Source organism: Heterocephalus glaber, unplaced genomic scaffold, assembly GCF_053883595.1.
Source record: "Heterocephalus glaber isolate CG9 unplaced genomic scaffold, H.glaber_assembly_v1.0 deba00001543, whole genome shotgun sequence".
Lineage (NCBI taxonomy): Eukaryota > Metazoa > Chordata > Mammalia > Rodentia > Bathyergidae > Heterocephalus > Heterocephalus glaber.
In genome coordinates, this window is record NW_028258336.1 from 5,350,801 (window position 1) to 5,374,058 (window position 23,258).

The window sequence follows — 23,258 nt, forward strand, 5'->3', positions numbered from 1 at the left end:
TCAAATAGTTCAATCAATAAGGGGAAAAATGAAATGATTAGATACTTCTCAAAAGAAAAACTATGAATAGTCAATAAGTATATGAAAAAATGTTCAACACGTTTAGCCATTAGCAAAACGCAAATCAAAACTTCATTGAGATCCTATCTTTCTCCAGTCAAAATGGCTATCATCAAAGCATGCAAAAAAACCAATAAATGCTGGTAAGGATACAAAAAAAAAGAACACTTTTACACTCATTCTAGGAATGTAAATTAGTATAGCCTCTATATAGCTCAGTATGGAGGTTCATCAAAAAATGAAGAGAGCTATCAAATGACATAGTTATACCACTCCTTGGTATATACCTGAATGAATTAAAGTCAGCATACTATATTGATACCTTGTTTATGGAACCACAATTCACAGTAGCCAAGTAGAACCAACCCAAGTGCCCAGCAACATTTGAATAAAGAAAATATGGTGTATATATAACCAATGGAGTATTATTCAACAGTAAAGAAGAATGAAATTATGTCATTTGCAGGAAAATTGACATAACTGGAAATCATCATTTTAAATGAAATAAGTTAGACTCAGAAAGACAAGTATCACATTTTCCCCTAATATTCAATCTAAAAGAAGTGGCATGAAAGTAGAAGGGATACTATTATTAGACAAGAGGCAGGGTGTAATGTGGAAGGGGGTGGAAGTGAGTATAATGGGAGAATTAAAAAGTTACAAATTATATCATTAAGAAATTATGGTGTTGACATGAATTTATTGAGATATCCAGTACACTCCACTACATGAAACAACAAGTTACAAACAATATATATGGTATTGCCATTTTTTTATTTTCAAGAATGAATTGATGTACAGAATGGTGTTATCTGTTTCAATCTGTCTCTGGTAGTGAGATGATTAGTACATTTTTCTTTTCATTTAAGAGTATTTTTCTACTTGTGATATTATAAAATGTTTCTAAGCAGAGGAAATTATTGCTATATAAATTTAAGGTGATGGCTATTTTAATTAGCTTGATTATAGTAATTACTTCAGGGCATATATATATATCTCAAAACATGATGTTATATACCTTAGTTATATTATTTATTAATTAAAAATAAGAAATAAAAAGAATGATGAAGCATTTTATAATGAATGGATAAGGCTATTACCACATGAAATCAAAGACCAACACTAAATCAGTAATGACAGCACAGCTATATGAGTTTGCTAGGGCTGCCATAATAAAGTGTCCCCGTGTAGGTGGCTCAACAACAGAAACTCATCTTCTCACAGTTGTGAAGGGTAGAAGTCTAAGATTAAGGTTTCACCATGCCTGCTTTTTTTCTGAGGCTTCTTTCCTTGTTTTGAGGATGGCTGTCTTCTCACTTTATCCAAATGATTATTACTGCATAGGTGCACATCCTTGGAGTCTCTGTGTGTGTCCAAATTTCCTGTGTTAGGGCACCAGTATGATTATATTAGGGCCCAACTTTACATCATTAATCACCTTTTTAAAAGCCTTACCTCCAAATATCATCATGCTTGGATATACTTTTAGTTAGATCTTCCATTTACAAATTTTGAAAGATACAACTTAACTGAACATCATGAGACTCTTGTTGATATGTCATAGGAAAAATTTAGCACCATTCAAGTAGTATCCTCAAAAGATTAAAAAATAATCTGAATCATATCAAACATCTAAGTCTAAGAACCACTTTATGTGCCATATGAAGAACAGAGAAATATGTTAAATGACACCATGAGGATATAACTGGCTGAATCCAGAAAATAGCAAATTCTACAAGACAAATGATGTGTTTCAACAAATATGTAATTTGTGAAAGAGGAAGGAGAAACTTGAAATTTAAACAACAGACCCATTGACCATAGGACATAGAAAAGTGGAATAAATTTTTAACATGTACTGCACTGTATAGTGACTAGAGTTAACAACAGTCAGGGAATGTGTATCACCTTTAAAGAAATATTAATCTTGTTGAATATGATACACAATATTGTCACTATGTTTTTAAGGTCCTTAGGCTAGAAATAAATACTGAAGTATTTATAGGTCAAATTAAATAATATATAAAGAAAATATATAATATAGAAAAAAGAAATATAAATAATCATTAAAGCTGACTGATATTCATTATATGATTCTATTTTTGTGCATGCTTTAAAATTTCCATAAGAGGTTTAAGAAAAATTAATTTATAGAATATTTAGATGAGATTTTCCTCATCTACTCAGAGACTAGGCCAATATGTACTTCTTTCTAATCTCTCTTTGTCAATGAACCATTTTTTCTCTAAACTACCTTTCAAATGAGAATGTTGTCTTTCCCAAATCTTGGCTTTACTCAAGAGTCTCAGTTCCCAATTATCTGGCTCAGGTGTACACAAGGTCTTAGTTTTCTGTAAAACCAAGAGTATTAAAATCCAAGCTCCTACATTAAAGAAGATAGCAAATCCACCTTCATGGGGCGTGGGGGTAGAATTTATGCCATGTGTGTATTTCCTATGTTCTCCCCACCCTTGTTCTTTTCAGCCCCTTTGGCTTTTTCCTTTACTCCAAGTCAATCTATGCATCTTGGTATTGTTTAATCAAGAATTTCTAGAGTTGTTCTGCATATTTGTTACTTACATTTTCATTTTCAGGTTATCATAACCAGAAGCCTCCACTTCTGTGAACCATGAAAAGAAAAACTAACTCCAGTTATTTGGCAATGTCATTCAAAATTATAGCCACAATTCTTAGGATTTGATCTAAAAACTTCAGAATCCTAAAGGGAAGAGGGAAGGGGGGGAAAGAGGATTAAGGTGGGTTGAGCACAAATACTTATTTCCAGCTTTTTCAGAAAGGTAAACTGGAACAGAATTTATCTCTTTTAGAGACTGAAGGAGATATTTCATCCTACATATTCTAAAAACAATAAGCAAATATGAGATGTCAAAAATTGTAGGTCAGAAGTTATGGTTTTAGACATCAAGGTTTTTTATAGAAAACCTGAAGCATTTTATTCTTCATACTAAAGGCAGAATCCTTCTTGAAAAATGAAAAACAGATTATTATTCTCTTCCTCCCTTTAGGGGCTTCCCAGTCCTCTGCTAAACAGGTCCCCTGATTTGCCAAACTATGCTCTATAGTCCAGCAATATAGCCTTTTTTTCACTCCCCATTTCAATGTTTCCCTCCTCTTGTTCACATTCCTGGATCCTTGAAAAGTTTGTTTCTAGCCTCTAGAAAATATTGTCATATACTTCAAGTGCCAGTTTAAAGGCCCCCTTCTGTTGGTGATGCAGTGTTATGTTTCAAATAAAAAATGCTCCCCCAAAAGTCTCCTGTGTTCAGAGGTGGTGCTTTTGAAAGGGGATTAGTTCATAGCAGCATTATATTGACCAGTGGATTAGTCCACTGGTTTGTTCATAGTTGGATGTGCTGTTGGGAGGTGGGACCTGGTTGAAGCAAGTTGCTAGGGACATGACCTGGAAGGGTGTGTTGTTATCCACACCTCCTACTCCCTCTTTCTGTTTCCTGGCTTTCCTCCACTATGCCTCTCTGCCATGCTTTTTTTGGCTCTGGAGCCAGTCAATCAGGGACTGAATCCCCTGAAATCATGAGTCAAAATAAACCTTTCCTCATTTAACTTGTGGGTGTCAGGCATTCTATTTCAATGATGATAATGTTGACTAATACAAAAAATTTGTACCTGAATCAAGAGCAAAAAGCAGAGCTGCATGATCTGAAAACCTTGCAGCTTTGCCAGAAAGAAAGCATCTATAAAGCTGAAGCCAAAGAGAGGACAGTTGCTGAAAAAGATTAACATTTAAAAGAAGTAAAGTATTTTGCATCATTACAATAAGAAAGATGTCTTGAGAGCATCTCAGGAAATGGCCAGATCCTATACATTTCAAGCTTCCAAGCTTGGGGGTATAAAAGGGTAAACTCCTGTGAAAAACTGCTTTGAGAAGACAGCCTCAGGGTGCCCTGGTCATTCATGGCAACCTAGAGAAGTATTTCCCCCAAATTCAGCCTTCCAGGTCCTCAGAGGTCACTGCAGCTGTTATCCGAGGGGGCCAGGTTACTGCTCAAGCTGGCAGCAGACATGGCATTATCCATGTAATGCTGGTGTTTTAGGCATGCAAAATGCAAATGTTGTGGGGTCAAGGAGGCTTTCACCCAGACTTCAAAGGAAGCTCTGAAAGGCCAAACAATGTGTTCCTGAAAGGGCAATGTGTGAAGCTGTGATGGGGAAGCCAAAGGTTCAGTAGAGACTCCAGGAAGTGGCAGATGCCAGGAATATAAATCATCTGTTCAGGAAAGACAAAGGCAGTGATTAGAGTCAGTGCAAGAGATAGGAGGCCATGTAGGCTCCAACTAGCATGTCCATAGGAGTGAGGATACCCAAGCCCCTTGAGGCTCACATCTCATCACAAGCAGCCACAGTACTGGACAAGGAGCTATAGGATTTAATTTTTGTTCTGCTGGATTTCAGTGGTGCTTTAGTCTGATTCTTTTCTATTCCCTACTTGTCCCTTTAGAATAGGAATATTGAACCTATGTCATTATATGTTGGAGATATTTAACTTTTTCTGTTGTTTGTACAGGTACTCTCAGTTAAGAGTTTGCCTTGAATCTCAGAGATTGGTTCTTGCTTGAACTAGTAAGTTTTCATCAATGTAGAACCAGTAAGGCTTTGGTGACTCTTAGAGGTAGACTGAGTGAATTTTGTATAATGGCATGGATATGAGCATTTGGGGGCCAGAATCAGAATGTTATGATTTAGATCTAAAATGTCATTCCAATATCTCCTTTCTTCAAAAGTAGGGCTTTAGAAAGGTGTGTATACTTGTCAGTGGATTAGTCCACTGATGTAGTCATAGCTAGGTATGCTGTTGGGCCTGGTTGGAGCAGGTGGATAAGTAAGGGCAGAGTTTAGAAGAGTATATCCTTGTCCTTTTATGCTCTCCCTGCTTCCTGGCTGCCATGGATTGAGCATCTTTCCTTCCACATGCCTCTCTCCCATGCTATTTCTGTTCTGGAGCCAGTCACCAGAGATTGAATCTCTTGAAAGCATGAATCAAAATAAACCATTCCTTTAACTTGTGGGTGTCAGGTACTGTGCCTCAGCAATGAGAAAAGCTAACTAATACATGAGACAGTTTTCTTCATCTAAGTATGATCCCTTTTTATTTTCCTCTGAAGTCCCTCTTTGTTTTCCTTCAGAACATTTACACTTGTTGATTATTACTTCATTCATGCCTTCTTTATGAGTTGTAAACTCCTCAACGGTTTCATACCTTAGTGTCCATGGGTTATTGGTTCCAGGATTCCCAGCAGTACTAAAATGCTCAGATTTTTAAGTCTCTTATATAATACATATTTGCATGAAATCTATACACATCCTCTTGTGTAATCTGTAGATTACTTTTAATACCAAAACAATGTAAATACTATGCAAATAGTTGTTATACAATATTGTTTAGGGAATAATGGCAAGGAAAAAAAAAAGTCTGTTTATGTTCAGTAGACACAATTTTCTTCCCAGTACTTCCAATACATAGTTGGTTGAATATACGGATACAGAATTCATAGATACTGAGGACTGACTTTTATAGTACTAACAGTATTCCATAGTATCTATAGAATGAGTAAGTGTATGTGCACGAGTAATCATAAGCAAGACCAAAAAGAAAAAAAAAATCATCCTGTCCTTATTCTGCTTAAAGTCAGGGCATAATTTATTGCCATGACCAAGACAAATTCAGCAAACACCAGCAGAGGAGGTTAGTCTCATTAGCCTCATAAAGCTATTACAGAGACTGATGCTATTATAGAATACAGTCCAAGTTTCACGACATCATATGTGTTTTGATTATTGTATGTAACTGGATGCATTAAAATTACTTATAATCTTCTTTATTAAACTATCCATCATAAAATACATATTTCCCTCTTTTCAATTAGCAATTGGCCAAAAGGTGATATATCTTCTATAGTCTTTAAACTAAAATCTCCACATGTAATATATGAAGTCAAGAGGTTGATATTATTATTTTAAAAACTAGCTACTATTTTTGAGTATAATACTTAGTAAATGACATTGGCTTCTTCAATCATAAAGACATTCCTATGAGGGCTGGGGATTTAGCTCAGTGGTTCTGCTGCCTGACTCGCAAGCGGAAAGACCCGAGTTCAATCCCTGGTTACCCCCCCCAAAAAAAGAGAAAAAAAAGACATTCCTATGTGGTCTGGATTATTAACTCTATTTTATAGATGAGAATACTGAGTTCTGAGAAATTAAGGAACTTCTCAAATTTCTAAAATCATTCCAAATATTCCAGTTTTCAGATTTCCAAGGATGAGAAAGGTTAAGGATGTTGAATTCCTAACAGAGTTCTAAGTTGAGACAGCAAAGCACTCACTGTAAAGTCACTATAGTAGAACAGACAAGGCAACCAACATCATTGGCTGTACTCCCTTACCTGTTGGTATCTAAGCTGGCTTCAATAAGAAAAGCAGAACCCAGAAGCAGTAACTATCTCCATGTAACATCATTTATACTACATCAGACATATTCTACTTTATCTATTCTAAAATTAGAACAAGGTCCAATATGTTGTCAGAGTTCACACACTATTGTACACGCTATTATCTTACTATATGGATTTGATGGTCTTTTTCACTGTACTTTCCTCTTTTCTTTATGGAATCCATATCAAGACATATCTAATTTACTATCATTTAGTCTCTTCTTTTTATAAATTTCTCACTGTCTGTCAGCGACTGCTGCTGCAGATGCTGCTCTTTATAGTCCTTTAGCATTGATCTTCCTGAAATTCAATTATACTCTTCAGTGGTATATTGAGATGAAAGTTTGGCTTATATAAAATAGCTATGCTGCACTAGTTGCTTCTTCTGTCTTCTCATTCAGTGAAGCCCTTGGAGGCTGCTAAAGTATATAGGGTTTAACTTTTCTTCTTTAAATGTTTCCCAATATTAATGCTTTCTACATTCTGAACAGTTATTCACAACTCTCAGTAAATCCAACACCAAATTTTGAAATGAAACTTTCTAGGTTATTAAAGATCATCCCATGAAATAAGTTGATTCATTTTGTGAAATTTCTTTAAAGTCAGTGTTTTAAAAATCATATTATCTATGAAAGCAGCTGCTGTACTTTTACTCTCACATAAAATTTGGTACAGAATACCAAAATCCACCTAATAAAAGCAATGAAGGGGTTAAATATTCCATTATTTGCAAAAACCTTGAAAAAAGATACAAAACACTATATTCATGAAAATGTTACCAATCAATTTATGAAATTAACATATTCCTTTCAATAATAAACCTTCCCTTATTCCACAATATTTCAGAGGTTTTATTTTAGGTTGCCATATTTGTTTTTCTTTTTACACAAGTTTAATTGCCCAGACCAGGTAATTGCCCAGGTAAACAGACAGATTGAGGAAATTACCCATGATCAATGATGGCTTTTCTGCCCATTTGCTCAAATCTATGGGGTCAAAACTTGGTGATACAGAAAAGACTCCACCCTTTAACCTTATCTTTAATGGGCCATCATGACTGGTTTTCTTCTCCCTGCTCTATTTTTCAGAGTGGGCACTTTGTAGGCCCTTTATTGCCTACCTGTTTCCCTGGGAGAGAAACTGAAATAGCCCATGATAAAAACTAACTACAATTGCTCATGTATTATCACCAGGGTTCTTTGTGCCTCAGGTCTCTGCTCTGTAGTACCCAAGACAAACCCTCCTTTTGTCAGTGGCCTCCTGGAACTTGCTCTGAACATGGAAGTAAAAGAAAATTCATCAGTTCCTATCTTACAGAGCAGAATCTAAGAGGTAGAGAGAGCTGTTTGTTCAGTTTGCTGATCCTACTACAAGGGCAGAATGGACCCTCTCAGCCTATATTTACCAAGCAGGAAGCACTGAGTCAAGGATAGGATATGGAGACACTGATGCTGGAATTACTTTCTACCATCTGCTTCTTAATTTAAGTCACTTCCTTCTGGTTTTGGGTTTTAGTTGTATTATTATTACTGGTTTTATGGTGAATTTTAATTTTATCCTACATCTTCATAGACTCATGAAAAAATGAGACAAAGCCATATGGGAGGCTGCTAGCTAAATAACATTTTAGAACTAGGAAACTTATAGACATTTTTAAAATTAATATTTTATGTATATTCCAACAAAAAACTAGGTGGCATGTTTATTTCTTCATTTACCTATTCATACTCTGCCTTACCTAGAAACATTTTTTGACAATAAGGTAGAAGGCTGCAAACTTTGTGAAGGCCAAGATTGTGACTTACATTGCTGGTTCATAAAACTGTTTCAAAAAATAAGATAGAATATATTGATAAACTGAAATGTTGATGATTTTTAAGCTTTAGTATAAGACCAAATTAAGATACAGCCCCAAAGCTACAAGAAACTTATGAATATGTGTATATAAGCAATGAATTAAACAGCACAAATTTTTCAAAAGACAAATATCCAACAGAAAAATGAACAAAGCAAATGAAAATGCAGTAACCAGAAGAGGAAGACCAAATGGACAACATTCACATCACAAGTGTTCAGCTTCACTAGAAATCAAGAAAATGAAAATCAAAATTAGATTCAATTTCACATTTGGAAAATTTAAAGTTTTATAATACCAAGTATAAAAATGATATAGAGGAGCAACAAGAATGTCATAAGCTGCTGTGTGAAGGTATAACTAGGCATTTTACAAAATAATTTGATAAAATCTGTTAAGAGAAAGTGTTTATATAGATTTGCAGTTCTATTTCTAGGTTTGTATGTACATAAAGAAACATTATATCATATAGGGATGCTCTTCTTGACAACACTTTGCAACAATAACAAAAACTAGAAACAACCAAAGTATGCACTAATAGATTTAATAATTATATTTTTCTTCATTCATATAATAGGATACTATATAGTATTAAAAGTTAATAAACTAAAGATAACTGTATCTAGAAAATACTCAAAATGATTTTAAACACGTTAAAAAAACTGCAGAAATACACACATTAAAGAATGTAGTATAGTAACACAAGTTTTAAAACATGTGAAACTGTTAAATTTATTTAGTAATACATGCATAAGTAGCAAAAACAGAAAAACATGCACTGGGACAATAGACACTACTTTGTAGAAAAGTGACCTCTAGGAAGGGACAAGAGGGCTTAAATTCATCTTCATTTTTCTTTTAAAAATTAGAAAAAATAGCCAGACACCATGGGGCAAACCTGTAATCCTAACGTCTGGGAGGTTGAGGTAGGAGGATTACAAATTTAAGCCCAATCTAGGCAAATTAGTGACTTAAGGAGACCCTGTCTCAAAATAAAACATAAATAGGGGGCTTGGGGATATAGCTCAGTGAAAAGCCTCTGGGGTTTGCAAAGGCCCAAGGTTCACCCAGGACTGCAATAGAACAAAACAAAAAACAAAAGTTAGAATAATAAAATGTTAATGTTTTTAAAGCTAAGCGATGGGTCATGGGTGATAGTATGCTATTTTCTACACATGTTTCAGGAAGTTTACAATTTTTTAAAACTTTGTCTTATCAGAAATATGGAAACCACATGCTTTGTGTCATTTTGTACCTTTGAGGAAAAGAAATCTAGGTGAAGAACAAGTTTGGGGCTAAAACAAATGAAGTATTCAAGAGCACAGGGATTAACAAACAGAACTATAAGGTAAGTTCAAGCATTTATCAATGTGCAAAATACAAAAACAAAATTTGCTTTGCTTTGAAGTATATATAGAGCAGCATTAGATTTCCATTTAATCCTTGAATACTAAAGTACAATATATTTATAGTAAGGGGGAAGGGGCTACCCCTATAAACATTTGGGCCAAATGTGCAAGTGGTCTCCCTCATTGTGCATCTGAAATACTTGAATGTTTTCTAAGAGACTAGATGCTCAGGACTCACCCTAAGCCTGCTTGATTCAGAAGATCTGAAGTAAAGACTGCACACAAGACCAAAAAGTCATTAATCTATGAAAACAGCTCAATGAGAAAATGAGCAACCTTGACTGATTTAGACAGTCATGTGGTTGGAATGTTGAAGACTCAATTTTATCAATGGTCATATGGCCAGTTCTATGTATCCTACCTGTACACTGTACAAGCAATAGATGAAATATGAAAACATAAATCATTCAGATGACATTTAACACCACAAAGAATAAGGGATAGTGGTTACATTTTATATGAAAAGTTTTAATCATAAAATGTTCTTGGTTATTAGCAACTGAATCAGACAAGAAAAAAATAGTTGTATTTTTTATGGAATAAAGACGACACAAACTAATTGAAACATTCTCTTGCTGCTATGATAACAATACTGAATATTCTTTGTTACCTCTTCCAGATCTACTCTCTAGCTCCTTTACCTTGCTCTAATTCCCAGGAGGCTGGCTTTTGCACATAACAACTGGGCTCTCTTGCCTTTGGGCTTCCAATTCAATTTGCCAGAGGAAAGTATCAACAGGAAATCAAGAGGGCTGTAAGAAAGTGAAGCTGGAGTATTTATTCTCCTAGCTCCCTCTCTGTCAGATCACAGACAGCCCAGAATTCTAGTCAGGTAGCCTTCTCCACATAGCTAGCTTCCCTTTCTGGGTTTCAGTGTTTTTGTTTGTTTGTTGTTGTTGTTGTTCCTGCTGCTGCTGTTTTGCCCCTTCAGCCCTAGAGATGATAATGTTCCCATTGGTACAAGTTCTGGGGAGGAGGGGGTGCACAGAGAGAAACTGAGAATAAATGATTTGAGATTTTGAGGGAAAAGAATCTAAGTGAAGAAAAAATTCAAGGCCAAAATAAATAATTATGATCACAGAAAGTATCTAACAAATAGAACTATTAGTTAAACTGTAAAAACTAGAAACTCAGTCAAAGAAGGCTTTGTGGAGAAAGAAATATTACACCTAGGTCTTAAATGATAGAGGAATCAGATAACATTAGGTGGGCAAATGGGATTCTCAAGTGAGGAAAATAAGCTAGAACATTAAGATGAAAGAAGGTACAATCATACCCTGTTGCTTGATTGGCAGAATTCTTGACTTGAGCAGGTAAGCTTTATTTCTGACTCTATAACTTTAATAGTTCTAAGCCAAGAAGTGCAGCTGTAAAAATATTTATTGCATAATTTATATATTTCCCAGAAGGCATATGATGTGGGAAAGAATAGATTTTTACCCTGTAGACAAATATTTGAACAGAATTTGGTCAGAAAGACAAACCCCAGTTTTAATTTCTATCTCCATGAAACTTTGATCAGAGGGCACTCAATTTACCTATATCACTAGCCCACATGATCATATTACTCATTCCATGTTGTCCTAAATTGGTATCCATATGTCAATTTTGGCTTTGGATGTTTCTGTCACAGGTCACTGAACAGGCCAGGCAATTCTCATTCAGAATAACCCATGCACATCTCAGCTATTCTACAAAAAAAAAAAAAAAAAAAAAAAAAAAAAGCTGCTTTTAAAACCCCATGCTAATCAATGCTAAGATGCTTTTAAAATCTATGCTAATGGTCTATCCTTGTTTACAAGGTTTTCCAGCTATCAAACCATTCATGGACTAATCAGGTAAGATTACAGTTTTGCTAACAGAATATTCCCTAGCATTTCTGCTTGCTACAGAGAAATTTACCAAGATTTTTTTCAATGTAGCAGCTGCACATTTCCTCAGCTAGCTGTTTAAAGAGACTCAATCATTTCATTTATTTCTCAAAAAAATATTCTAAAATCTAAGAAAGCAAGAAAATACTTTGGTAATTATGTAGTTAATGTGCATGGTACCAAGAATACTTGTTATTAACACAATTCTATTTTTGTACACTTTATTGTGTACTAGTTACTCTTTCTGGGTTTTAATAATGTTTCCTTTGGTCCAAAGCAAAAAAAAATTGATACAGGTAATTCTATGGGGTTGTTCTGATGAGGAAAATTTTTGACAAGATTTTAACAATGAACTATTAAATTTCCAGATTCAGGAAAAAACTAATGATATATATAAAACAGACATCCTCATTCTTTTCTTGAGCTTCCTTATCTCCAACTATATCCTACCCAAAGGTGACAATCAAAGATGAAGGACCATTCAGGATGAGACTGGTGTGGGACAGGACCTAGGAGACACACTACGTGAATAACTAGGAAATGTTTACCATCACATTTACTTGTCTTAGAAAGGGCCATTCTATGGGAAAATAATTTTCTGCTGATAATTTACTTGTGCTTTCAACAGTCTGCATCTAAAAATCCTAGATTTATCTCAAAGAGAAATTTGGCTCCTGAATAATAGAACCTTTTTACTTGAATATTAAAAGACAAGTATCTCTTGCTTTTATATATCCTTGATTATAGATTTATTATGCAGTAGACTGCATTATATTTGTAACCACAGTATTATTACTTATTCTAAGCTATACAGTGTACAGATAATCCCCTACTCCTGTTATCTCAGAAAATTAATTCACATGTTTATTATAAAACTCTGAGTGATAAATTAGGGAGATCAAGTCACTATCTCCTTAACTGTTAATACCATTAGAAGAAACCTTCTGGAACTGACATATGATATACGCTATAGCTTGGTGTTGCGAGGCCTGAGTGACTCCATTTTAAAATTTGGCCCCATCTTAGAGTGAGGTGGCCTGGACATAAACTCTAGTTCCAAGAAAAACCACAAGATGTACTTTGGCCACCTGCCTGTGATAATGTTCAGCAGTCCCCTAGCAACTAGCCTAGCAACAGCTAATCAGTAGCTGCCTCAATGTCCCAGATGCTCTTCTCGATGGCCTGCAACAGCTAATCAGTAGTTACCCCAATACCCCAGTATCCCAGATGTTCTTTTCGATGACTTAAGCAGCTTTTTGCAGGTCAGAGCACAAGGCACAGCCAATCAGGCTTAAACTTTCAAAACTTGCTAAATGCTAGCCAGTCATGTGATTTGTGTGTGATTTGAAACCCTGTGCCTTTTTGAAAACCCCATGCCTTGCTGTAACCTCTATAAAAACCCCTGGTGTTTTAGAGTTGGGGCTCTCAATCCTGACCTGCTGCGTCGGTGTCAGATGAGAGTCCCCGCTCGGAGCTTGAATAAACGACCCTCATGTGTTTGCATCAGAATCGGCTCCTTGGTGGTCTTTGGGGGCCTCGCGATCTGGGCACAACATTTAGGGGCTCATCCGGGATCCCCAAGACCCCAGGATCCCCGTACTGGAGGGTCGACGACAGCCAGTGAGTGTCTGGTGTCTCTTTGTTTGTCTGCAATTCGGGGGGCCCAACTCTGAGTAGGTCGGCAGACGGTCTAGGCAGATGCGCTGCGAGGGCCGCCGACCTGGGATCCTGGAAGACGTTCCAGATCCTTCTGGAGGGGACGGAGTGCCCCGTGAGTCTGGAGAGGACGGAAGTGCCCCATGAGTATGAGTCTGTGAGACTCCTGGAGGGACGGTGCGGATCACTCCCACGGTACGGCATGAGGCCATCGTCCCATTTTCAGTATTGCCTCCGATCGGGCAGAGGACAGTTTTGTCTTGCTTTTTGTTTTTCTGTTGTGTTTGTTTGTTTATTGTGGTGACTTGGACTGAGATGATGGGACAGACTGCGACCACCCCCCTGTACCTCAGGACGGACCATTTTAGAGAGGTTAGAGAGTGCGCTTATAGTCTAAAATTAGAAATAAAGAAGTCCAGACTTGTCGTTCTGTGTAGTTTGGAGTGGCCTTCCTTTCAGAAGGGATGGCCCCCTGAGGGAACTTTTGATTTACAGGTCATACACAAGGTCCGCGGAGCTGTTTTCTGTCCCTACACCGGACATCCTGATCAGGTTCCCTACATTGTCACTTGGGAGAGTCTAATCTGCGACCCACCTCCATGGGTCAAGCCCCTTTTTGCCTCCACAGAAACAGCAGCCGGAGGTAATCCTGACAGCCTGTGAGAAGACTCCCAGAGAGTGCGATGGAAAAAGGCGGACCGAAACCGAGCCGACCACACCGCTTTACCTGGTCCTCCAAGGAGAGACCAAAGAAGATCTCATCCCCCCCCCACCTTACTCTCTCCCTTCTCCCTCACGACAACAGGCAGAAAGAGAAGACCCGGCCCCAGCCGGAATTGGGGAGGGAAGCCCGGCTCCAGGTGCCGGCAGTGGGGATGGCTCTGCCCAGAACACTCACCACCGGCATGCCATCTCGCAGGCAGGGCCGGTGGACTCTACTGTTTTCCCGCTGAGAGCGATAGGGACCCCTGATGAGCATGGTAACCAGCCTCATCATTACTGGCCCTTCACCACCAGTGACCTTTATAACTGGCATACTCAACATGCCAAATTCTCTGATAACCCTAGGGATTTGATCAACCTATTAGAAACTGTTTTGTTTACGCATCAGCCCACTTGGGATGATTATCAGCAGCTCCTCCAGATCCTGTTTATCATGGAGGAGCGAGAGAGAATCCAAAATGAGGCCAGGAAATTGGTTCCTGGTGACAATGGTCAACCCACCACCAATATTGATACTATCAACACTTCTTTTCCCTTGTCCCGGCCCAAGTGGGACTTCAACACAGCAGAAGGTAGGGAGAGGCTCTGGGTCTATCGCCAGGCTCTGTTGGGAGTTCTCAAAGCGGCTGCTCGAAAGCCCACCAATTTAGCTAAGATAGGGGATGTACAACAGGGGTGAAACGAGAGCCCTGCAGCCTTCCTAGAAAGAATTCAGGAAGCATTCCATAGGCATACTCCTATGGACCCAGAAGCAAATGAGACAAAGGCAGCTGTAATAATACATTTTGTCAACCAGGAGGCACCAGATAGTAAGAGAAAGTTACAGAAAGTAGATTGGGAGAAAAGAGTATTCAGGACTTAGTGGCAGTGGCAGAGAGAGTGTACAACAACAGGGAAACCGCAGAGGAAAGACAGGTGAGAGCTGACAGCCGCCAGACCCGAAAACTGGCTTGAATCCTTCTGGCCGCCACAGTGGGAGAGACGAGGGAACGTGAACATCACTTGAGAAAAATTGCAGTGGAAGGACGAGGTGAGGAATGCAGGGAGCACCCCCAGTTGGGAAGAAACCAATGTGCTTAGTGCAAAGAGGAAGGCCACTGGGCTAAAGAGTGCCCCAAAAGGCCACAGGGGGGCCATCCAAAGGCCTCTGTCCTGGCCATAGACGAACTAAGTGATTGGGGGGATGGGGCTCGGTGCCCCTCCCCGAGCCCAGGGCAACCCTTAAAGTGGAGGGGGAGCCCATTGAATTCCTGGTAGATACTGGCGCCCAACATTCAGTCCTGCTTAAAGCACATGGCCATATATCTGACAAAACTTCCTGGGTCCAAGGAGCCACAGGCATAAAAAAAGTATTCATGGACTACCCAAAGAACGGTGGACTTGGGAGTGGGCCGGGTAACCCACTCATTTATGATTATACCTGATTGCCCCTATCCTCTACTTGGAAGAGACTTGCTCACTAAATTAGGAGCCCAAATCCATTTTCAGCACGGGGGTGCGGAGGTCCTTGACCAGGAGGGAAAGCCCATCCAAGTGTTAACTATGAGCCTTGAGGACGAATATCTGCTACACCAGGGGCAGCCCTCCCCTAATCCTGACATGGAACAATGGCTTGCCATGTTCCCGCAAGCATGGGCAGAGACTGGGGGCACGGGGCTGGCTGCACACAGGATACCTATGTTCGTAGAAATAAAGCCAGGAGCGGACCTTGCACGAGTTCACCAATATCCCATGTCCCTAGAGGCCCGCAAAGGAATAACTCCACACATCAGGAGGTTGCTTGCTCAGGGTATTCTAAGGCCCTGTCAATTGGCCTGGAACACCCCCTTGCTGCCGGTGCGGAAACCCCACTCGGATGACTATCGACCAGTGCAGGACCTCTGTGAGGTAAACAGAAGGGTCATAGATATCCACCCTACAGTGTCTAACCCATACACTCTTCTGAGCTCACTTCTCCCGAGCCATCAATGGTACACGGTCTTGGATCTCAAGGATGCCTTCTTTAGCCTTCCGCTGGGACCCAAAAGCCAGCACATCTTCGCATTTGAATGGAGCGACCCAGAGCAGGGCATCAACGGACAGCTGACCTGGACCCGACTTCCTCAAGGATTTAAAAAACTCCCCCACCATTTCTGATGAAGCTTTGCATGAGGACTTGGGCTGGACAGAGGCTTTCCCCACCAAGCACAAAACGACACAGACTGTGGCCAAAAAGCTTTTAGAAGACATCCTAACAAGGTATGGTTTTCCTGTTATGTTAGGATCAGACAATAGACCTGCTTTTGTCTCTAAGGTGAGTCAGAGTTTAGTGCAGGTCCTGGGGGCAAATTGGAAATTACATTGTGTATACAGACCCCAAAGTTCAGGACAGGTAGAGAGAATGAACAGGACCCTAAAAGAGACCTTAACTAAATTAGCCTTAGAGGCTGGCGGTGACTGGGTGGCTCTCCTTCCCTTTGTCCTCTATAGGGTATGCAATTCACCCTATAAGATGGGACTGACTCCCTTTAAAATTATGTTTGGGGTGCCCCCTCCCATTATCCCTAACCTCCAGACTGAAGTGCTCACTGAGCTTGGTGATAAAGAACTGTTATTTTCTTTAAGAGGTATTCGACTGATTCACAAGGACCCAGGACAGGACCAGAACCCAGACGAACCACTCTGGAAACTCATGGTCCAAACTTTCCAAACCCTAAATGCCTCTCGACCTGATCTTACTCAATCTTGTTGGTTATGTTATGATATTAAGCCCCCTTACTATGAAGGGATAGCCTTTCTGGGGAATTTTACTGAATCAGATAGTCGTAGCCAATGCAGATGGCAGCAGAAGGGTTCAGCTAGATTAACCCTACAGTCGGTGGTCGGATGAGGCACATGTCTAGGTGATGTGCCTCCCACCCATCAACACCTGTGTAGCCAGACTCACTCAATGTCCTCAGAAAAATATTTTGTACCCCCTTCAGATGGTTGGTGGGCATGTTCTACTGGGCTCACCCCATGTGTACATGGAGGAGTACTCAATCGGACTAAGGACATTCATGTGCTGGTGCAATTAGTACCTAGACTGCTGTATCATTCAGAGGAGGAAATTTATACTCACCTAGCTCATTTAGTGGGGGGCCCCAGTCAGGTAAAAAGGGAGCCCATAACAGCAATCACCCTGATAGTACTCCTAGGCCTGGGTTTGGCGGGAGCAGGAACTGGGGTCTCCTCTTTAGTCTTACAAAACAAGCATTATAATGATCTGAGGGCTGCCATAGATATTGATATAGAGAGACTTGAAAACTCCATCACACACCTTCAAGAGTCATTAACCTCCCTAGTGGAAGTGGTGCTCCAGAATAAAAGAGGCCTAGATTTAATCTTCCTACAACAGGGAGGGCTCTGTGCCGCCCTGGGGGAAGAATGTTGTTTCTACATAGATCATTCAGGTGTGATCAAAGAGTCCATGGCAAAGGTTAGAGAGGGCCTTGCCAAGCGCAAATGGGAGTGCAAGCAACCCCAAGGGTGGTTTAAATCACTGTTTAACTATTCTCCATAATTGACCACCCTAATCTCCACACTGTTAGGTCCCCTGCTTATTTTGCTACTTCTTTTGATATCTGGACCTTGCTTACTTAACCAATTGGCTTCATTCATTAAAGAACGTGTCAGTGCAGTACAAGTATTGGCTCTCAGGTCACAGTATCAACTTATATCAGAAAACCCAATAGAGTTAACCCCCTGAGACCCATGATTGGGCCTCGATAGTCTCATGAGAAGGGGGGAATGTGAGGCCTGAGTGACTCCATTTTAAAATTTGGCCCCATCTTAGAGTGAGGTGGCCTGGACATAAACTCTAGTTCCAAGAAAAACCACAAGATGTACTTTGGCCACCTGCCTGTGATAATGTTCAGCAGTCCCCTAGCAACTAGCCTAGCAACAGCTAATCAGTAGCTGCCTCAATGTCCCAGATGCTCTTCTCGATGGCCTGCAACAGCTAATCAGTAGTTACCCCAATACCCCAGTATCCCAGATGTTCTTTTTGATGACTTGAGCAGCCATTTGCAGTTCAGTGCGCAAGGCACAGCCAATCAGGCTTAAACTTTCAAAACTTGCTAAATGTTAGCCAATCGTGTGATTTGCATGTGATTTGAAACCCTGTGCCTTTTTGAAAACCCCACACCTTGCTGTAACCTCTATAAAAACCCCTGGTGTTTTAGAGTTGGGGCTCTCAATCCTGACCTGCTGCGTCGGTGTCGGATGAGAGTCCCTGCTCAAGCTTGAATAAACAACCCTTGTGTGTTTGCATCGGAATCAGCTCCTTGGTGGTCTTTGGAGACTTCGTGATCTGGGCACAACAGTGTGTCTCTCCAAAATTAATGCTGAAACCTCACCTTCATTGAGGTGATAATAAGAGGAGAGGTCTTTTGGGAAGTGATTAAACTATGATATTGCATGACTGGATCAGTGCTTTATAAAAAAGCTTTAGGGTTACTAGCTTAGGCCTGTTTTTACACATCTGCCTTCTACTCTGAGGCTAAGTGTTGATCTTGGAAGCAGAGACGAGGGTCCTCACCAGAAATCAAACCTAGCAGCATCTTGATCTTGGACTTTCCAGCCTCCAGAAGTGTAAAAAGTAAATTCCTATTCTTTAAAAGTTATCCAATTTCAGGTATTTTGTTATGTAACACAAATGGTCTGAGATGTAAGATACAATTATCAATTTTTCAAGCCTGGAAATGAATGAACAAAATGAGTGTCTGTAGTAAGTACGGGTAAATAAAATTTATAAGACACCATTGTTATAACCAAAGTCCTTCAGTAGGTCCCAATAGATCAAAACAAAATTAAGTCAGGTAAGTTAAGTGCCACATAATCAAAATGAAACTTTTAAAAAGCAAGTAAAACCCAATCAGATTAGGTTTTCCTGAAAAGAGACATGCAGCAATCGATTCAAACTGGCTCTGTCAACTTGAGTTGGCATGCAAAGGGGATCTCTTCTATATTAATGCTTATAAGAAATGTAACATGATCGACTTTTTCAATTATTCTATTTCCTTATTCTCACCCTATGAAAATCTACTGTTCTACAATGCCCAGAGGACCACTCATTTTATCAGATGCTGCATGATTTCAGAATCACTAATAAAAGTTAATTAGATCTTCAAACTATATTTACTGAATTTCATCTTTTGACTGTGGTGTGGTCAGAAAAATCTGTTGCACACACAGCTGCTAATTATTTATAAAAATAGAATCCTGCATTTTGATAAGGCTATTTTATCTCAGCTGTATTTGCATCAAAACATTTAACATGGAGCCAGATTTTATGACTAAATTATTACAAAGATTTATACTTGTGTTTATGTGAAGCTTAAACTTCTATATGAAATATACCTCCAAACTAATACTCTTCCAGTAAGATATCTACTTAATATATTCTACTTAACGTATAGTATGTGAAAGAGCTGATTCTCAAAAATATCAATTTGGTAAAAAGAAGTCACTGTAAGATTACAATACAAATTATTAGTTTCAACATGTGTAACAATGTGTAAATGTACACACAGGCATGGAACTTTAGCGTACAATAAACACTGTACCTTTCAGAGTAGTCCTATGGCAAGGCTGCAAACTTATTCTAATAATGTCATTATTTTAAAGTATTTTAAAACTGCCCATACCTTCAAAATTGCCTTCAAAGTTGTCAGGATAATCCTTTAAATATCCTTAATAGTGGAAAAGTTAGAACTAAGTTTTGCAACCAGGCAGAAATCATTCTGCCAACTGGAGCAAATAAATGCTCAAGCTATGTTATATTTATTTTCATTATTTAAACAAACAATACCACGCATAGTGGTGCACACCTGTAATCCCACATACTTAGAAGGCTGAGGCAGGAGAATCTCAAGTTCAAGGCAGGCCTAGATAAAGTATGGGGACCTGTCTCAAGTAAAAAATTTTAAAAGGGGATAAAGATGTAGCTCAGCACTACATCTGTTTAATCCCCAGTACCACAAACAAGTGCTTATAAAATAATCATAATACTTTATGTTTTACTTAATGTATATTGTACATACCTTGACATAGTAATGTTTTATATTACATGTAAATTGACTCAAAATTCCAAAGGATTAAAAATTATAAATAGCAATAGCATTACTGGAGTAAGTTTTTTGGCTCCTATGGTGACTACTTGGAATGACTATTACTTTAAAACATAAATGATAGCACATTTAGGGAAGGAAGGGTTTTTCCACTGTCTGGTTACCCTGTAATGATAGGAGGCAGCTTCCCTGTATAGAGTTCAAACTACAGTATTTTCTAGCCATTACTTCATTAATTCTCCAAATAATCCTATGAAAGAAAGGATAAAATATTATGTTTTTTCAGATGACTGAGTGCAAGTGGCATAAAGGAAAAATTTTGTCTATTCCATGAGGTAACAATTATGTCTAGGCACACTGTTCTCTAAAATTTGTGCTATATAGTTAGCAAAATCTAAGTGAAATATTGTAGCTTTATGCTTTTTGATAAAAAGGCATTATATTAGTACAAGTTGTTATTCAGGTAGATGTGCCATAAAATATTATGTCTATTAAAAATGATTATTAATTCATTGCCTATGTGCCAGGAAGACTCCTTCCTTGATGTATGAGAATTACTTATTAAAGAGGCGGGGATCTGACCTCAGATTCACTAATAAATATCCAGTCAACTCTATTTTACAAGCCAAAACAATTTTAATGCTCTTTTTTAAATTTTAAAAGAAAAACTTCACTTTGAAAAATAATATATGAAAAACGATAAAAGAAGAAAATCAGGGCTAGAAAAGTTCCATTGGTAAAACTAGGGAAATTGGCAAATTGTTCACAGCTCTGGGGAAATAAATACAATATTACATGAATACAATTTCTGTACAAGTTGATTTTCATCACCATAATTAAAATGACGATTCTGCCAAATGTTCAATTCCTTATAAGAAAAGCGAACTTGCTGCTAGATATTCAGGGATACCTAGCAGCTCTACTCCTCCATCCTACTTATTAATACTCAAAGTCTTCGCTATGATCATCATCAAATATCTTCCGGCTGCCAGTCGCACTATATTTATAGAGGAAATGAAAAATTTAACACAAAAGAATTTTACTCTTCGACTCTACTGATACTATTCAACAACTGAAATAATTCTGGTCTTTTAAGTATCACTTTTGAGGTACTATTGCAGGAGTCCGAAAAGATTCAATTCTATTTTTTAAAAAAGATTTTAATAATTAATATGTAAAATAAAATGAGTACCTGCCTGGCTCCCTTTGAGCACTAAATTTTGTCTGCAGATCCGAGCTGAACGGGAACAGAGAGGACAACTCTCCGTCACACGGTTCTAATCCCCGCTTTCCCAAGGACTGACTTCTTAGTTTTGATACAATCATTTTTTTCTTCCTGGGTGCCCCAGCAGTCCCGGCAATAAAACGGAGTAATGAGTAACCTGCCCACATAACGCTCCTTTGAAGTTAACTAATGAGCGCTGTCATGGGTCCATTAAAATCTATTAGAAGCTACAAAATCACCGATTATTTGAAAAAGAACACGGCCACATCTACACGCCAGCGCTAATTACCGCGCTAATAATAACTTCCCCAGAGGATCCTCGGCCCGCCTCCCTCCCAACGCTTCTCAGCGTCACTTCTGACCTCTGCCTCGCAGAAAGTCTGTGCACTCCAGAAAAGGCTGCAACAAAAGCAGCTCAAACACCAATGCTGAAACGGACCAGACAAAAGAGAGTGTATTCGCGTGGAGAAGGCTGGCCGTGCAGGGGGGTGTGCGTCGACTGCCTCTCTCCCGGCCGAGGCCCCGGGGGACGCAGCTGCTCCCCTCCGCCAGGCCGGCGTCCAGAGCCGCCTTCCGCACCGGCCCACGCCCGGCCTCATCACCACGCCCCCGCCGCCTCGCCGCCGGGGCTCTGGTTTCCAGAGTCCCTGTAATACCAGCCTCCCGGTGGGGCGCGCCTGGAGCCGCCTCGCGGAGCCTCAAGTGCAAAGTTAAGCCTCCGCCCGTCACCTGAGGCCAGGGAGGCAGCCGGGCCGGGCCAGCCCAGCCCCGCCCCGCGGCCGACCTCACCGGGGCCAGTGGGGCCCTGGGCCATTGCGGCCGGGCTAGGCCGAGGCCAGGCTCTCGGGGAAGCGCCGCCCTGCGACCCGCCGGGCTGTCCGCCACCACCCCTACCTGCGTGGGCGTCCGGGGCCAGGCAGCTCCACGCCCCCTCGGGCGCACCCGGCGGTCCGCAGCCCGGCACTGAGGACTTGCGGCCGCGGCGGAGGATGCGGGTTCGGGGAGACGGGAAGCGACAAGAGCCAAACCCCGCGGAAAGCGCTCGAGCTGCGCCGGCAGCCGCGACCCCGCGAGCTGGGACTCCGCTCCCGGGCTCTCACCTCGCCTCCGCAGGGTCCCACCGGGCCACGAGTGGGCGACGTCACCTTGGCCCAGAGGCCTGACCCCGCGCAGACCCGCAAGCGGCGCCCGGAGGAACCGTGGGAAAGTTTTTTCCCTTAGTCCCCTTACCAGGGCAACGGAAGTCTGCGCTGTTCCCCGGAGACCTCACTCAGCCCCTTTGGAAGCTCCAAGCCCACCTGCTGGGTCCTCGTGCAGCTAAAATCTGCAGGCTTCTCAGGCACCTCTCCTTGCCTAAGACTCTTCCAAAGGTGTCGCCACCGCCTGGGTTTAGTTTCTTCCCTGATAGTGTCGTATTGGTAACTTACCTTCTTCTGATTAAGGTTCCAACCAAGTACAACCAGGATTCTCGACTAAAGACACCTTACTGTACTCTTGGCAAATTATACTGGGGAGGCAAGTTGGTGGCTGGAGGTACATCAAAAGGGCTCATTCAGGAAGTGGGGTGCCGCTTGATTTGGCAGAGGATCATAAAACTGTAGATTTAGGCCAATGAAAATACATGATCAAAAGACTATAAATAAGATCTGGAATATAGTATTTGAGCTGCCCAAGCGAGCACTAGAATCTGGACTGTAAAGAACATATTTTATTAGTTGGCTTGTGGAACAGGAAGGAAGGTAGGAAAAAAACCCCAAAGGATTATATAGCTTTCTTTCTCTGTTACATACAGAAATTTTCACTTGGCTGGAGTGTCTGAAATCTTGTCTCAAGACAAGGGCTTGTATGCACTGACTCCCCCCCTCTAAAAAAACCGATGAAAAGAATTACAAGGTCAGATG

General features: G+C 40.1%; 1 protein-coding gene across 8 annotated transcripts in view; it reads right to left on the bottom strand.

Moving 5' to 3' along the window:
• Window positions 1-22,921, bottom strand: part of Rnf180 (ring finger protein 180) — a 198,874-nt gene extending 175,953 nt beyond the window's left edge. For 2 of the 8 annotated variants that reach the window (XM_087189570.1, XM_087189565.1), the window contains exon 1: window positions 22,785-22,921. Coding sequence is in view for 2 of the 8 variants with exons in the window: in XM_087189563.1 (XP_087045689.1) it covers window positions 21,720-21,956 (237 nt within the window). In the remaining 6 variants the exon portion in view is untranslated. Of the gene's footprint in view, window positions 1-21,324; window positions 21,683-21,719; window positions 22,133-22,251; window positions 22,506-22,587; window positions 22,739-22,784 lie in introns of those variants that run through there. The other 6 variants (XM_087189567.1, XM_004862881.4, XM_004862880.4 and 3 more) reach the window with 6 other exon arrangements.
• Between the last annotated feature and the right edge of the window lie 337 nt (window positions 22,922-23,258).